Source organism: Citrus clementina, unplaced genomic scaffold, assembly GCF_000493195.1.
Source record: "Citrus clementina cultivar Clemenules unplaced genomic scaffold, Citrus_clementina_v1.0 scaffold_3, whole genome shotgun sequence".
NCBI lineage: Eukaryota > Viridiplantae > Streptophyta > Magnoliopsida > Sapindales > Rutaceae > Citrus > Citrus x clementina.
Window position 1 is genome coordinate 5,453,156 of NW_006262339.1, and position 15,412 is coordinate 5,468,567.

General features: G+C 32.0%; 3 protein-coding genes across 4 annotated transcripts; 1 reads left to right on the forward strand and 2 right to left on the reverse strand.

Moving 5' to 3' along the window:
- Positions 1–3,052: 3,052 nt before the first annotated feature.
- Positions 3,053–5,998, reverse strand: LOC18045796 (inositol 2-dehydrogenase/D-chiro-inositol 3-dehydrogenase). Its single transcript, XM_006440217.2, has 7 exons — positions 5,682–5,998; positions 5,423–5,593; positions 4,834–4,998; positions 4,600–4,764; positions 3,741–3,875; positions 3,488–3,585; positions 3,053–3,411 (listed from the first exon to the last, which is right to left on the reverse strand). Exons 1-7 carry the CDS (start codon positions 5,862–5,864, stop codon positions 3,198–3,200), a joined length of 1,131 nt encoding a protein of 376 aa, XP_006440280.1. The 5' UTR covers positions 5,865–5,998; the 3' UTR covers positions 3,053–3,197.
- A 2,306-nt stretch (positions 5,999–8,304) lies between these two features.
- On the forward strand, positions 8,305–13,133 carry LOC18048403 (phosphatidylserine decarboxylase proenzyme 1, mitochondrial). Its single transcript, XM_006440218.2, has 12 exons — positions 8,305–8,729; positions 8,927–9,015; positions 9,158–9,211; positions 9,305–9,370; positions 9,522–9,582; positions 9,715–9,824; positions 9,919–10,172; positions 10,809–10,915; positions 11,214–11,281; positions 11,754–11,831; positions 12,147–12,269; positions 12,794–13,133. Exons 1-12 carry the CDS (start codon positions 8,570–8,572, stop codon positions 12,971–12,973), a joined length of 1,350 nt encoding a protein of 449 aa, XP_006440281.1. The 5' UTR covers positions 8,305–8,569; the 3' UTR covers positions 12,974–13,133.
- A 903-nt stretch (positions 13,134–14,036) lies between these two features.
- Positions 14,037–15,227, reverse strand: LOC18048404. Of its 2 annotated transcripts, none has more exons than XM_024189031.1 (3): positions 14,956–15,227; positions 14,711–14,859; positions 14,037–14,351 (listed from the first exon to the last, which is right to left on the reverse strand). In XM_024189031.1, exons 1-3 carry the CDS (start codon positions 14,959–14,961, stop codon positions 14,333–14,335), a joined length of 174 nt encoding a protein of 57 aa, XP_024044799.1. In that variant the 5' UTR covers positions 14,962–15,227; the 3' UTR covers positions 14,037–14,332. The 2 variants fall into 2 exon arrangements, with proteins under 2 accessions (XP_024044799.1, XP_024044800.1); XM_024189032.1 differs by having other exon boundaries at positions 14,707–14,859.
- Positions 15,228–15,412: the final 185 nt, after the last annotated feature.

The following is a 15,412-nucleotide window of genomic DNA, read 5'->3' on the forward strand; positions in this document are numbered from 1 at the left end:
ATATAAAGTTTGGGGTTAAACTATAATTTTAGAAAATAGTTCATTGTAGCAGTTATTATAGCAAGCGGCTATCCGGATTTCACAAGCGGCATACCGCATGTTCAAAAATTCAAATTTTAGCTGTAACGGTAACATTAAGCAGCTAACCGGATGTCCATAAATGGTAAGCCGCTTATTACCAAAATGTGTATAACAGCTGGTTTTTGAGCTCAAACTATATAAATTCACATCCAATTCATTTTCAAACTCTCTCGCAAGCAAAATCAAAAAGCACATAACATTCATTGAGCTCTCATTTCGCAAATCATAAAATCTTGAATCATTTTTTGTTCTTCAATTTGTATATCTACTCTTTGAGAGAGTTTTTATTGTAATTTTCAATTCCTCATCTTAATTGTGAGTATTTGAATGTGTGAGACACTTGAGCGAAGAGATTGAGAGATAATCTCTTTGTTGTAAAGGTTTATTGAACTCCTTGAAATCAATTGTAAATATTTGAAGCCTTGGAAGGTTTGCATAGTGAAATCCTCAAGCTTTGATCACTTGAAGGCGTGGACGTAAGCAGGGATTACCGAACCACGTAAAAATTTGTGTGTTTGTTTCTCTTCTCTTTTACTCATTTGTTATTGTGTTTTTATTGAACTTATTGCTTTCGATTTTATTAAGGCGTTAGATTGGATTATTGTGTGGTTTTATTAGGATAATTTTTAAAATACCAATTCACCCCCTCTCTTGGGTTGCACATTTGTATTTCAATGGGGAGGTTTGTGTTACGGACCGCCCAAGTTCCTAGCTTAAGTGTCCACAATTTCAGGCTAAAAAGCCCAAAATTAGGCCAAAGGTGCTAGCTTGGCCCAATTCTAGAATTTTCAAATAAATTTTAGCACATCTCAAGTTTTTGCCTATTTAGAATTCTCTACACATTTGTAGCACATGTAAATATCTAGATATTTCGGCAAGTTGGTAGAATTTTCTAAAACTTTAAAGCTCGGCAAGCTTTCCTATAAATAGGGCATGACATTTGACATTTGAGTATCAAGGTAAGAGCAAGCAACTCATGCACTCTTGTAAGCTCTCTTGTAAACACTTTGCGAGTAATACCATTTTCTTCTTTCGACTCAATTGTTCTCTTCTCTCTAACTCTTTCGAAAACCTCTAGACTTACCTAGTCGATAAGCTCAAAAGCTTACTAACTTTTGGCAAGAATTGTCTAAGTGCCGCACAGGTTCGTTACGCCAAGGCAGATTTAGAGTATTAGGGGCCTTAAGCAAATTTTTTTTTATGAGACCTCTTTTTATTTAGCAACTTCAATACTCAATAAAACAAAAAAGAGTTGAAAATCCATTTCAATTTTAGTTCTTGAATTTCAACAAATAATCAAGAAGATTCTAAAAATTTTCAAAAACAAAATCTAAAATTAACCATTACAAATTATACAAAAATAAACAAACGAATAAATGAGAACAATATCATTTTCAAATAGAATATAATAAGATAACCAATTATAGGTTTTTATATAAAAATAATAATTATTAATTAGAGAGATGTCTAATAGGCTTTTCTACCATACATAATTTTTTTTTAAAAAAAATCTTTATTAACTAGATAATTATTACTAATACTAAAAAAATGAGGCATTTCTAAAATTTGGGGTCTTAGGTGACCGTCTTGTTCGTCTATATTTAAAGTCACTCATGCGTTACGCAAAACACTCATCCCGGTTACGCCAAACACTCATCCCGTGACAAGTCTCATTAAAAATTTCGCTTCTATTCCTCACCTTATTCCCTAATAAATTTAGTGGGGTGAGATTAAAATCTTCATGTGGGAAATGATTTCTCCATCCCTATTTCATTTTTCATTTACTTATTTTATAGTAGGTATTGATATATAATTTGAGCAAATTAAAAATTACATATTTAAATAAAATCATCTCCATATTATAAAAATATTTAAATTATTTTAAAAAACTCCAAAATTTTGAAACAATATCTTGAAATAATATTAAAATTAAAAAAAAGTTTTAAAAGAGCAGGACCTTAAAAGAGAAAAAAATAATAATAATGTTTTAGGGTTGAATAAGAATTATATTGTGGAATTTTCTTTTAGTTTTTGTCTTTTTATATTAAGTAAAAATAAAAAAGAAAAGTTATTAACCGACATTATAATTAATAAAATAAAAATTAAAAAATATTTACATATAATAAAATTTAAGACGAGAAATATAAAATTAAACCTTAACCCATTAAAAATTTAAGGATATTTTTTTCTCTTTTCTCAAAAATTATTTAATATTCACTTCATTTGGGATAGAACTTCACGAGATCCTTGAGGATTTTGCCATATGTGAAGTCGTCTAAGTTTGAGTCTCTCCACAATCGGTAATTTATAAAATCAATATTCACAGTTTAAAATAGAGTGGAGCTATTGGCACCTCTACATTATTCTTACAAAACCCCACTTTAAATAAAATTACAATTAATTCATAATCAATCATTTTCCAAAAAAAAAAAAATCTATATGTTACTTCCTATCTAACTAAAATAAATTGTACAAATTTAGAATAATCTATTGTTATCTTTTGATTTCTTATTGATTAAATATTTTTATACTTAAAATTACTTTGAAATTATAATTTAAAATATGTGTTATTTCAATTAATAATTAACACTAAAAAATTTTATTACCCATATAATTTTTTAATTTGTATGTAGAGTAATAGTAAAATTAAAAATAATTAAAAAAATATAACAATACTTTGAGTTTTAACAATAAATAAAATGAGTATTTTGACATTCGTATAAAAAAAAGAATATTTTCAAAAATAAAATAAATATAATTAAAAATGAAATTTATGAGGAGATAATAGTCCAACTCTTAAAACAAATCACATCCGTCAGATCGCAGCCGACAGCACATTCAGACATTCGTATTTGCGCAAGTGCAGAGTACTATGCTTTATCAGTAAGCCCTGAAGGGAAACAAAAGAAGTGAATTGAAGATTTGTGGGGACAGTAGATCCAGAAAATTGTAAATAAGCATTTGACAGGTCTTTGTTTTTTGTTTTTTTTTAAAAAATTAGCCAACAAGGAAGGATAAGCAGTTTTTAACTTTTTGAACTTCAGGAAAAGAGGGAGGAGCACAACCACAAGAAACAAGAATCACCACCAGTGACATTTATTCATTTTGTTTAAACCTCAAGCAGAAGCTATGCAATTAAGTTCTTCCATGACTTCCTCAATTGCAATAAACCGGCCTTTCTCAATGGAAAGCTGTGCCGCAACTCCTATAGCAACTGAAATCAAGCCGTCTTGTAAATCCACAGCAGGGACTTTTGCTCCTTTGGCTCTAATTGCAGACAAGAAGTTTAGGTGCTCCAAATAGCTAGATCCGTGATGCAGCCCCTCATATCTGAAAAATAAATCGATTTCTATTTCAATTCAACGACGCCAAAAAATAAAAATGAAACTGAGGGAAAACAACCCACTTTATCCGGTCATCTTCGGCTTTTAAAGTTTGGACATCTTCTCTCCCAGCCTCTCGAGTGGCAAACCGCACAATACTCTCAGGAACAAAGGCCTCGCCCTGTTTACAAACTCATAGTATGAATTAAATTTAGAATCAGAAAGAACATACTTCCACCCACATACTCAACCATACTTATAAATGAAAAAATCACAAAAGATGCAACTGATGGTTGAAAAATGATGCAAGAGACGGCGTGGGGGAGAGAATTCTACCTTTCCAGTGTTACCAACAACAACTATTTCTTGCTCATTCTTGCTCCCTTCAGCAAACATGCAAAGGTCAAGCATCCCTCGAGAACCATTTTCAAACTCCACGATAACATATGCATTGTCAATAATGTCTGGTACCTGGACCACAACTAGAATTGTTAAAAGCAAGACCAAGTAAACAGCTGAAAAATTAGTTATCTGAAGGTTGAAACAAATCAAATTCCAAGAAAAAAAAAAATGATGAATAAAAGCCCAAACTAGTATTTGGAACCTGAAATCATTATGCTAAAGCACTTTCTAGATTAAAAATTTATTGAAACCAAAAAGAGAAGTTGAATACAGCATCTTAAGCAAAAAAAAATAATATCCTAGTAAATGGAAATATTACAAATTTCAGCCCTTAAACACAAAGTTGTATACTTAAATGGACTACATAAGACAATGAATAGATAAAAAGACACTTGACTCTTTCATAGATGTAAAAGCCGATTCGTTATCAATATAAAAGCATATCTCTTTTAAGTATTGATTCTGTAATAGGATTTTTTTTATTCAGCCTCCTAAATGCAGGAGCTAATTTCAGCACTTGAGCAAACAACTGCATACTAATTGCAGAGTGACGGTTCAATTTTTCTCCCCCCCACCCCAAAAGTAAACGAGAATCTGCTTTCTGAATCCCTTATTTATAACTTTGCTTCATCCTTTATTGCCTTAACTAACACAAAGTTCCATTGATCCCATTTTCTGTCAGCCTCCATAAATACTATAACCCATAACTAAACAAGTCTCCAAACTTCTGCAAGAAATATGAACTTTATGGTCTCTTTATCATATAATGAAATACCAATTAACAGAAAGTTACCTTTCCATTGTACATCTCATCTTTGTGATTGACATCCACAGCTCCAGAAGCCATCACACGCATGGGATTAGAACCTACAAAGAGCCTCATCAGATCAAAGAAGTGGCAGCACTTCTCCACCAGAGTACCCCCTGTGTTTTCATTGAACCGATTCCAATCGTTGACCTAGAGAATTTGCAGGCCAATAAGATAAAAGGCTAGAATGAGAACACAATTTTGAGTTGCACAATTTACCTTAACCAAGAAAGGAAAACGATGTTCTCGGATTGCCACCATCTTCACTTGTCCAATAGATCCGCTCTTAACTATTTGTATCAGTTTAGCAACAGGTGGCATGTACCTGTACTCTAGTCCGACTTGAACCAATATATCCGGTCTCTTCCTGGCAGCTTCAACAACCTATTTCCAAAACATAACAAAATTGATCAAATATTTCAGAGAGGAAAAGAATAAACATCAACATGCATTGAATAACAATAATAAAAATAATCCCTTTCTCACTTTTATCCCTTCTTTACAAGTTATCATATTTTTATTAACATCATGGGTTTTGGCGTTTTGAGGGTTTAATACAAACAAATTTTTAACGAAAACGCAAGAATCTTCAATTGCAACATAGTTAACATCATTCATTTGGTGAATCACTATAATGAAAGCTTCTTCCTGGATTCATAATGGAGGGTGATTCATCGTGCTATATATATAAAAAAAAAAAAAAAATCAAAGGCATGGAATTTGACCAAAGAATCAAAATCGAAAAGGACGAGACAGTTCCACTTGATTCCAATATAAAAATAAAAATAATGAATAGCATTGTAGCAACCTTTTTGCAGTCCGCAACTGTCGTGCACAACGGTTTCTCAACGAGCACATGATGAGGCTTTGGATGGTTGATAATATCCATCAGAATTTGGTAATGAGTCATGTTCGGAGTCGACACGACCACTACATCACAAAGTCCACTGTCCAGTAGCTCTTGATGCCCCGGAAAAACCTACATGAAACTCTCCGCTGAGATAACTGTACCGGCCCTGGTGTTGATAATTAATCTGTTATTACTTTACACAAAATAAGAAACGTACCTTGAGGGGCCAGTCAAAAGCGTTAGCTAATTTGAGGGCTTGTTGCCGAGATTGAAGATGAGGGTCAGCTATGCAGACAACGGACACGCCTTGGCTGCGGAGATGGTGCAGATTGATGAAGTGCTCTCTTCCCATCATTCCCATGCCTATGATGCCGTACTTCACCTTATCATTAGCCGCCATGATTTCGTTTCTTGCTTTCTCGCTCGCTCTCAGTTAATATTTTATCTTTCCTTCGACCCGTGACTTCTTTGGTTTCTGGTTCAATTTTTGGCGGTTGGTAGCTTGGCAGTTTGCTCTATTTGAAATTGTTTATCCAAATAACGTCTGCATTGCATCCTATAATATGTCTAGGTTCATCGCTTTCAACAGGAAAATTTGGTCAATGGGCAGAAATCAATTTGGAATATCCTTCCATTCCATCGTACACATGGTATACGTTACCATTTTAGTCAGAGTCTGATTTTTCTTTCCTTCTCATAAATGCACGAGCCAATTTTTCTTAGAAATCTTTTTTATCATACTTAAATTTGTGTAAGTTCATTTTGTTTAGAAGGTAACTCCAATTTAGGTGTCAACCCTTCAGCCGCCGATATCAAATAAAGTTTTAATTGATATTTAATAAAACTTTTAAAAAGATACATTTGTTACGCTCTATTATATATATTATATTATATTAATTGTATTATTAAGGTATCTATATTATTTTATATTAATATAAAATTAAGTTAATATTATTTAAATTTACTAATATTTAGGGTTTTCTTATTAATTTTCAGAAAGTAATTATTAAATAATCAAATACATATTAATAAATTATGTTATAATATTATTTATTTCTATATATTAGTTATTATAATAAAGTATAATTTAATATTATATGGTAAAAATGTAGTAGTATATAATTATATAAATAATATTAAATTATAAATTTACTTTTATTTATTAATGTCTAGTATATTTGTTTAATTTAAATTTATATTTAAATTTAGTATCTTAGTAAATAATAAATGATTAAATAAATTTAAAAATATTTTTTACATATTTAAAGCAAATAATTAAAATAAATTTATGAAATGAATTTAAAATAATATATTATCATTTATTTGTAAAATATTTAGGTTTATTAATATTTTATATTTATTACTTAAAAATATAATTTATTGTATTGATATATTATCATTTATTACTTAAAATATAATTTATTACTTAAAATAATATATTATCATTTATTTGTAAAATATTTAGGTTTATTAATATGATTATTTATGCAATACAATGTAATACAATATTTTATTAAATTTACTATAATTTATTGAATAATAAAAGTTAAAAGTACAATATGTACTTTAATGCAATACAACCTAAACCCTATATAGAGCATGTTTAGTATACTGTATTATATTATGTTATATTATATTATTTTAATATATGTATATTGTATTATATTGTATTGCATTAGTACTGTATTATAATAATGTTATATAATGTTTGATGCTATATTTTGTGTTGTATTGGACTGTATTAATTTTTTATAATTAATTTAAATTATATATTTAAATAATTATTATTATTAGTACTTAAAAAATATTAAATATAGAGGTCTTAAATTTTAGAAATTTAATATTTTTTTAGTGTAAATGTTAAATTTTATTGAGTAATGATGACAACAATTATCTTTTTTTAAACACATTTGTAAACTTAAATTTAGTTATCAATAAGGGTTGTACAACAATTGTCTTTTTATAAACAAAATTCTTAAAAAAATAATAATTACCAATAATAGTTGGTATAGCACAATAAAATAAAAATTTTGTGAAGGCATTCAATCTCATCTCAAACAAATCTCATCCATCATTGTCGTCTTCAACCAATCTGCAAACTCAAACCCCCTTGAATCAAATATAGAAATAATTAATATTAATTATATAGATATTTACATCACATTATTATATTTATAGATATTTATAATCTGCAAAATCAAACCCCCTTGAATCAAATATAGAAATGATTAATATTAATTATACATCACATTATTATATTATATAGATATTTACAATTGGAATTAAAACAGACATTACACTGATATTTACAATCATATATATAATTAAATTTAATATTATTACATTAATTCTATGAAGTACATGCCCAGATATTTACAATAAGATATATAAATTGAGACTTACATTATTACATTAATTTTACAATTAAATTTATAACTGAAACTTATATTATTACATTAATTTTGTAAAGTACATGTCCAGACCAGACATATAATAGACGAAGGATATCTTTACTCTACCGTATTTCACAAAGGAGAAAGACTTATAAATTAAATTTGATATTATTACATTAATTTTATGAAATGCATGCCCAGATATTTACAATCTGATATATAAATTGAGACTTACATTATTACATTAATTTTACAATTAAATTTATAACTGAAACTTATATTATTACATTAATTTTATAAAGTACATGTCCAGACCAGACATATAATAGACGAGGGATATCTTTACTCTACCATATTTCACAAAAGAGAAAGACTTATAAATTAACTCCACCTAATTTTTTTTCTTAATTAAGTGAAATCGAACTTATGGAAATTCAAACATTTACTCTCATAATCCTACCTAATTTTGAGATAAGTGGTTCAGTGTTGGACCAAAGGGCGATTGTACGACGCATTTGATCTGCGTTTTTAGCCGAAAACAGGCATTTGATCACGTAAAACGGCTGTCAGAGTCTCCGTTTTACATCTCTTGCCAACAGTATATCAAAAGAAAAAGCCCTAACGAATTCTGCTTATTTCAGAATTCAGAAAATTTAAAAAAGAAAAAACCCTAACGAACAAGCAGCTCTGTCTCCAAAACCGTTAAACCAGTATGAAATTTCGGTTTTCCAACAAAGTCTCTGTTTTTCCTCACTATTTACGGCTCGAATATGACCATCACTGCCGTCAATTTTCCACTTCATTTTTGAGAAAGCTCCAAACAAATCCTCAAGTTCGTGCTTCTTTCAGTGGCGGCAGTAACAACTCTCAAGGTCCTTCATTCTACTTCACTCAATGTCCTCTAATTTCACATTCTCTTCAGCTTAAAAATGACTTTGAGTTATTGTGTTTTCTGCTCTTAAACAGGCATTGTTTGGTTAATATTATAGAAGTGTTTTTTTTTCCCTGCTTTGAACGCAAGATCAGCGCTTTTAAAATGACTTTAAATCTAATGATTGAAAGTGTGCAGGCAATACTTTTCTGTTGCCTGGTGCTACGTTCGCTACTTTACTTATGCTTGGTGCTCTTCATGCTCGCCGAATGTATGATGATAGGAAGGTAGATATTTGTTTTATATTTGTGGAAAATACATACTGTAGGTTGCGTGTGCTTAATTTGTCCTGCGGCCTCACTATGAAGTATTTAGATGTTTTAGTAGTTTTATCTTTTGTTTTATGTCTCTGTTTCTTGTTGGTGACAGGTCGAAGAGGCACGGGAGAAAGGGATTGAAATTGAGTTCAAGCCTGATGCAAAAGTAATATATTTATCTCAACATATGAAATGTCTTTTGAGCTTCACATGCTGTGATATCATTTCTAACATTTGACTGTATCTTTGGCAACTTCAGGCTTCATTTCTCAGACTGCTACCTCTACGTTCCATCTCTAGGTTTTGGGGTTTCTTGACAAGTGTGGTAAGCACTTCTTTTGGACACCTGTTATTATGTCTAAGCACTTATTTTTTTATTTAGTTGGTGCTTGTAGCTCCAGTTTCTACCTTAATTTTATATTATTCTTCATTTATCGTGTAAATTGTTTCATGTTTATTTGTTAACATGTTTTTAGGAATATCCTGTCTGGATGCGTCCTTATGTTTATAAAGCATGGGCTCGAGCATTCCATTCAAGTATGATTGTTATACCTCTTATATCTTGTTTTTGTTACCATATGGCTATCATCACCCTAGGTAGATGTTTGTTATTCTTGATGAAAGTGGTGTGACATATTCATCATTCTCTTCAATTTTTCTTCCTTACAGACTTAGAAGAAGCAGCTCTGCCTCTGGGTGAATATGCTTCCTTACGAGAGTTCTTTGTCCGTACCCTGAAACAAGGTTCCAGGCCTATTGATCCTGATCCCCATTGTCTGGTAACTGGTAACTAGCACTTTGGACATCTTATATTTCCTGTCAAGTGTAGCTAAATGTTAAAGCAATTGTATGATATATTTCATCTTTTTCCAGGTTAGTCCTGTTGATGGTATTGTTCTAAGAGTTGGAGAGTTGAAAGGAGTTGGGGCTATGATTGAGCAAGTTAAAGGGTTTTCCTATTCTGTTTCTTCTCTTCTGGGTTCTAGCTCCTTTCTCCCAATGATTGAGGAAGGTGATATGCATGAACAATGTGGTGAACAAGAAAGTTCTCCTACAGAGAAGACTAAGAAGTCATGGTGGAGCATTTCATTGGCTTCTCCTAGAGTCCGTGACACTGCAATAACACGGTAATCTCATATTAATATGTCTGATAAGTTTTTGGATATTGAGTTAGATGTATATTCAAGTATTTGGAACAGAAGCACAATTTTTTTAGTGAATGGTAACTGGCTGGTTGCTTTTCAGGAGATTTCTGTTGGGTCCAAATACAGGTCACATGTTTTGTTCTCTTGGTCCGTCGTCTCGGATTAAGGGTTTATGGAGTTCTTTAGAAAACATTCTTTGATGAACTAAAAGGCATTTTATGCCCAGTCTGTCACCTTTTAACATCATTGAAATTTTCCAGACACTTTCTAACACCTTCAGCAATTCGTCTGTATTTTTGTCCATGTTCGGAATCTGATATCTTGTTGAAACTGAGGAATCTTGGAATTTCTCATAATTAAGAATTATATCAGCTCTTGTGAATGTGATGAAACATGGTTAATTGAACTCAGTTTGTTGATCCTACGTTTTTGTACTGCAGTGATAGTTCGTTTTCCATCTTCATGTTTGCTTATTTATGCTTTGGTTTACAGAACATGATGATACATGTTCTACTTAGTGCCAGTACAGTTGAGTTTTTCCTCTATGCTACATGCTTTATTTTTGCATCAAGTGAAATTATGTCCAATTTACGTTTATCTGTTAATATTTTACTACAGTCCTGTGAAAGGCCTTTATTATTGTGTTATATACCTGAAGCCTGGAAACTATCATCGCATACACTCACCAGTTGACTGGAATGTTCTTGTACGTCGGCATTTTTCAGGTAACTCTTATCTTTTGTGTTAGTTACATTAAGTATTGTCTCTTGTGTATGATGGTAGTTTAAAATATAAAAAATGGTATATCCTTTTCTGTTGATTAAAATTTTTTATTATGAACTCTTTCCATATCATGACCTCTTTATCTATCCTTTATCAACCTTTTGCTCCCCGTAAAAGAAGAAAGTAAATCAGTGGTTTAGCAGATGTTTACAATTTTTTGTCAGATGTTGGTTTCCACTTGATGTCCACACAACACAATCAATTCCTTTCTTTTTCCAATAAAATTTCATTATTTTGTAGGTCGCTTATTTCCTTTGAATGAACGTGCTACAAGAACAATCAGAAATCTTTATTTTGAGAATGAAAGGGTAACTTTCTTTTCCATTTTCTATTTCTTTCTTTAACCAGATTCAATAGCTTTGTAACGGCCTGGCAGTTTTCAATTCTTGACTGGTTTTTGTTAATTTTATTGTTATAGGATGGATAAATACTTTAGTTTTTACATTTTCAACTTTCTGATGTGAAATTACGTCTATTCTTAAACATTGCTAGCTAGCAACATGTGCTGTTAAATTTGTCTCTTCATTTCATAGATTTTTTATGTTTGCAGGTACTTATTTTTCTGTTCTCAGCTGGAGGGACTTGTTTTATAGATCTAGTTACTGCTAGCTATGGCCTTTAACTTGTATATTTTGACTGTTTTTAAGTTCTTCATTCTTGATAGATGATGTTCAATTTGGAGTTCCAACTTATGGATATGCTTGGATTAACTATTATTTCCCATCTTTATTAATGGATGTGCTTTTTGACGAAACAGCTTTGTGATTTTCATGTCACTAGGTTGTACTTGAAGGCATGTGGCAAGAAGGTTACCTGGCAATGGCTGCTGTTGGAGCAACTAATATTGGTTCAATTGAGGTTAAATGGCTTCTCCCGAGTTTATAATAAGTAAACAGCAATTACCCATTGACACACACTTGGTGGCCCAACCATAGGGGTGAAGAAAAGGAAACATGGCACACTTTGCACCATGCACAGCCACACACACTCAACAATCTTGAAAATAGCCCATACATGTGGAATGGACAATTACCATTTACATAATCTCCCAATGTTTTAACCCCGAAGTAATCTCACAGCTTGAGCTCAGTGTACACAGACAAGACAGTAGCACAAGAGTTCAGCTATTTGAGTCTACATTGCTGACTTATTGGTTTAAAATTAATTGTGCAGCTCGTCATTGAACCAGAACTTCGGACGAACCGGCCAAGAAAGAAGTTATTACATTCAGAGCCTCCGGAAGAAAGAGTCTATGAACCTCAAGGTGTCGGTATGATGCTTAAGAAAGGAGATGAGGTTAGAGATATGCATAAATTGTGCCTTTTAGAACTTGGGTGCTTGACAATTATTTTATTTCAACTAGTGTAGATATCTCTTTTTGGTTTTACAATGGGTTCCATGGCATAAGTACAGCCACAACTGAATGCTTGATTTCATTCATCTTTGTTCTTTTTCCAGTTTAAAAGGTCCAAATGTTTTAAAGTTTTTATCCCAACTGTGTCCATCCCTTCTTTTTTCTCCTAATTTTGGAGTCCAAAAATATTGAAATATGTCAATCATTAATAGAGTTTTAACATTTGACTGAATTTGATATGTTCACAAAACAGACTTTAACATTTGACTAAATTTGATATATACATAAAAAATTGGGTCTAGGTTTTTTGAAAAGTACCATGTGAGATATTGAAGCATGTCTCAACTCTCAATTACTCCAGCCATCAGCCATCAGCCATCCTCATATTGGGAATGCAGTATTTGATTGTGAGCCATTTATTTGGCCCATTATTTCATTTGTTTCCTCCATGCTTTTATCCTTCCAGGTGGGTGCCTTCAACATGGGATCAACTGTTGTGCTCGTCTTCCAGGCCCCAACTATAAAATCACCGAATAGAGGGGATAATTCCAATTTCAGGTTTTGCATCAAACGTGGAGACAAGATTCGTGTTGGAGAAGGATTGGGGAGGTGGCAAGAATCTTGCAATGAGAGGGCCTCATTTTAGGTGCCATCTACTTGACATATATTTCTGACTTTTATCTGGAAAAATACAATTGCACGGGTGGGAGTGACGCTGATCAATGTAGTCTTCGGAATGTAACATTGCGCCCGCAGTCGATGTACTGTTGAAATTTACATGTGGGTTTAATCCATTGTTAAACAGACGATAATCGTATTCTTTTGTGATGGCTTTTTAAGTATTGGTGATAGTCAAATTGGTAAAGCAAACGTGGGGAGAGAGGGCACTGTAAATGCATATTAGAACAGAGGGCTCTTGAAAGGATCATGCCGCGCTGCCAATATTAATTGAACACCCCACGCTTAGTTTTTCAAGTACTTAATCTGATGCCAAAAATAATCTATATTACATTGATAATGATAACCAAAATTGATCACCCAAAGATTAGTAAAATAAAATTCAAATGAAAACTATTTCGCATGCTCTGAGGCTTCCATTAGTGAAGTCGCAGAAACCATGTTTGCTTATATCCATCCACATAACATGAAAGCAAACCCAAAATCCTGACCTAAATTGTCACACAACAAGATATGAACGATTTATACTCTCATTCTCAAACCAAATTCTTGTTTGACCAAGCGACAATATTTATGCAAAATGCCCTTTCAATTATCATCATGATTTGTGTGAACATTCAAATCAATATCACAGACATGAAATGGGGTAACTACCTCTTATTATAATTCCCCAGCTCCAGTGTTCTTTTAGACAATCCCGTTATTGGATCTTGGATGATCCACTCTACTAAGTTTGTTCATCCGTCAAACTTCTGCTGGATAAAGATAACTAACTTCACACAAACAAATGAACAATAATATGCAACAGCTTGAGAAACAAAATAAAAAAGAACTTACAGTAGCCCACAAGACGCTTCCTAGTTTTTACATCATTACACTATTTACAGACTTCTGATCAAGTAAATTTTAAACAAGTTTCCAACAAAAGGAAACAGTAGTAAACTGCAATCCCCTGCAGTCGATAACAAAATCAAATGCAGAAAAGTAGTAGTAGAAAAACACAAACTCTTCAAGAATGGCCAAGTTGGGAGTTGACAATAATCCCCATTTTATAGTCACAAACAAGATAGAAAGAATAACAACGTATATTTTAACAAAGAAATACGAGTATATGAGGGGCATCAATTAAACAACCTGGTAAAACCGATGAGAACAACTAAATCAAACCATATTTGTGTCATTCAATAAACAAAGATTACAATTCCAACCAACCAATATGACATAATTGAAGTTTGAATACATGTACACTTTATATTTGCAGATCTGTCAAGGCCTCCTTTTCATCTTCTTCAGACTTCAATATCCAAAATCCCCCTCTGCAATTTCTCTATATCAAAACTTTGTTCCTGAGACACCAACCGAAAATCTCACATTAGAGTGCTTCAAATTTATGCAAATGATCATGATAAAACAAACAACATAAAAACCAAAAATAATAACATAAACCTTTTACTGAGACTTATCAAGACCTTGCATTAGAATTCTTCAACCTAATATGGATCCAAAATACACAAATCACCATTTCTATTTCAAAATTCTTACTCTTCTAACTTAATAGCAGATTCAATATAAAGTGTCAACAGTACTCGTTCATATCCATGATTTGACTCTAATCACTAAGCTAATTTAATATTCATTTCATAAAATTATGCAATGTGAAACAAGTATGTGAGAAAATATAAAGAAAAAGCAAAGGCACACCTACGTCTGTTTGGAATAGGAGGAAGTAGAAGGCACCCGCTTGTTACGGAACATCATGTAACCGACGGGTAATACAACTCCGATCATCATGATCACCGCTCCCATTAGATATCTCAACGGACTCGGTGGCTCCACTTCCACTATTTTCCTGAACTGCACCGCACACGATTATAATCCATATCATAAACTAAAAAGTAACGAATCAATATGAGATCTGGATCCATATAGTTCTAGAAGAAATTGACTCACCGGCATTTTTATCTTTCAATTCTTTTGGCTGGGGCGGGGCAGCTACAGAACGGAGGTAAGAGTCGAGAATTTTGCCTTGTAACGAAGAATCGATTGCTGTGTTTTAGATGGGCTCCAAGTGGATCTGGAAGACCTCTCCGGTAAGATTCGTGCGGTAAGTTTCGGTTATCACTCGATTGTTTGCCACCTGGAAATCCGAAAAGTATCTGGAAAAATGTAAAAATGGGTGTACATAAACGATTCCCCTATTTTTCTTACATTCGGTTTTTAGAGTGACGCTATTGGCACCCTTATGTATCTCTTATGAAACTCCTTTTATTCTTTATTTACAAATTGATCCGTTATATTTAAATTATATTAAAAATAAAATTTATTTATTTAAATTCATCTATGTTTTCTTATTTTTTCTTTATTATAAACTTATTAAATTTATAAAATTTGAAAAAAAATGAATTGT

Excerpts from the sequence above, each read along its gene's own strand:
- LOC18045796 (XM_006440217.2), bottom strand. The coding sequence starts at position 5,864 with ATGGCGGCTAATGATAAGGTGAAGTACGGCATCATAGGCATGGGAATG. Across the intron at positions 3,876-4,599 it reads ATGAGATGTACAATGGAAAG|GTACCAGACATTATTGACAA; the intron begins GTAACTTTCTGT and ends GTTGTGGTCCAG. Across the intron at positions 3,586-3,740 it reads TTGTTGGTAACACTGGAAAG|GGCGAGGCCTTTGTTCCTGA; the intron begins GTAGAATTCTCT and ends GTTTGTAAACAG.
- LOC18048403 (XM_006440218.2), top strand. The coding sequence starts at position 8,570 with ATGAAATTTCGGTTTTCCAACAAAGTCTCTGTTTTTCCTCACTATTTA. Across the intron at positions 8,730-8,926 it reads CGGCAGTAACAACTCTCAAG|GCAATACTTTTCTGTTGCCT; the intron begins GTCCTTCATTCT and ends GAAAGTGTGCAG. Across the intron at positions 12,270-12,793 it reads TGCTTAAGAAAGGAGATGAG|GTGGGTGCCTTCAACATGGG; the intron begins GTTAGAGATATG and ends TTATCCTTCCAG.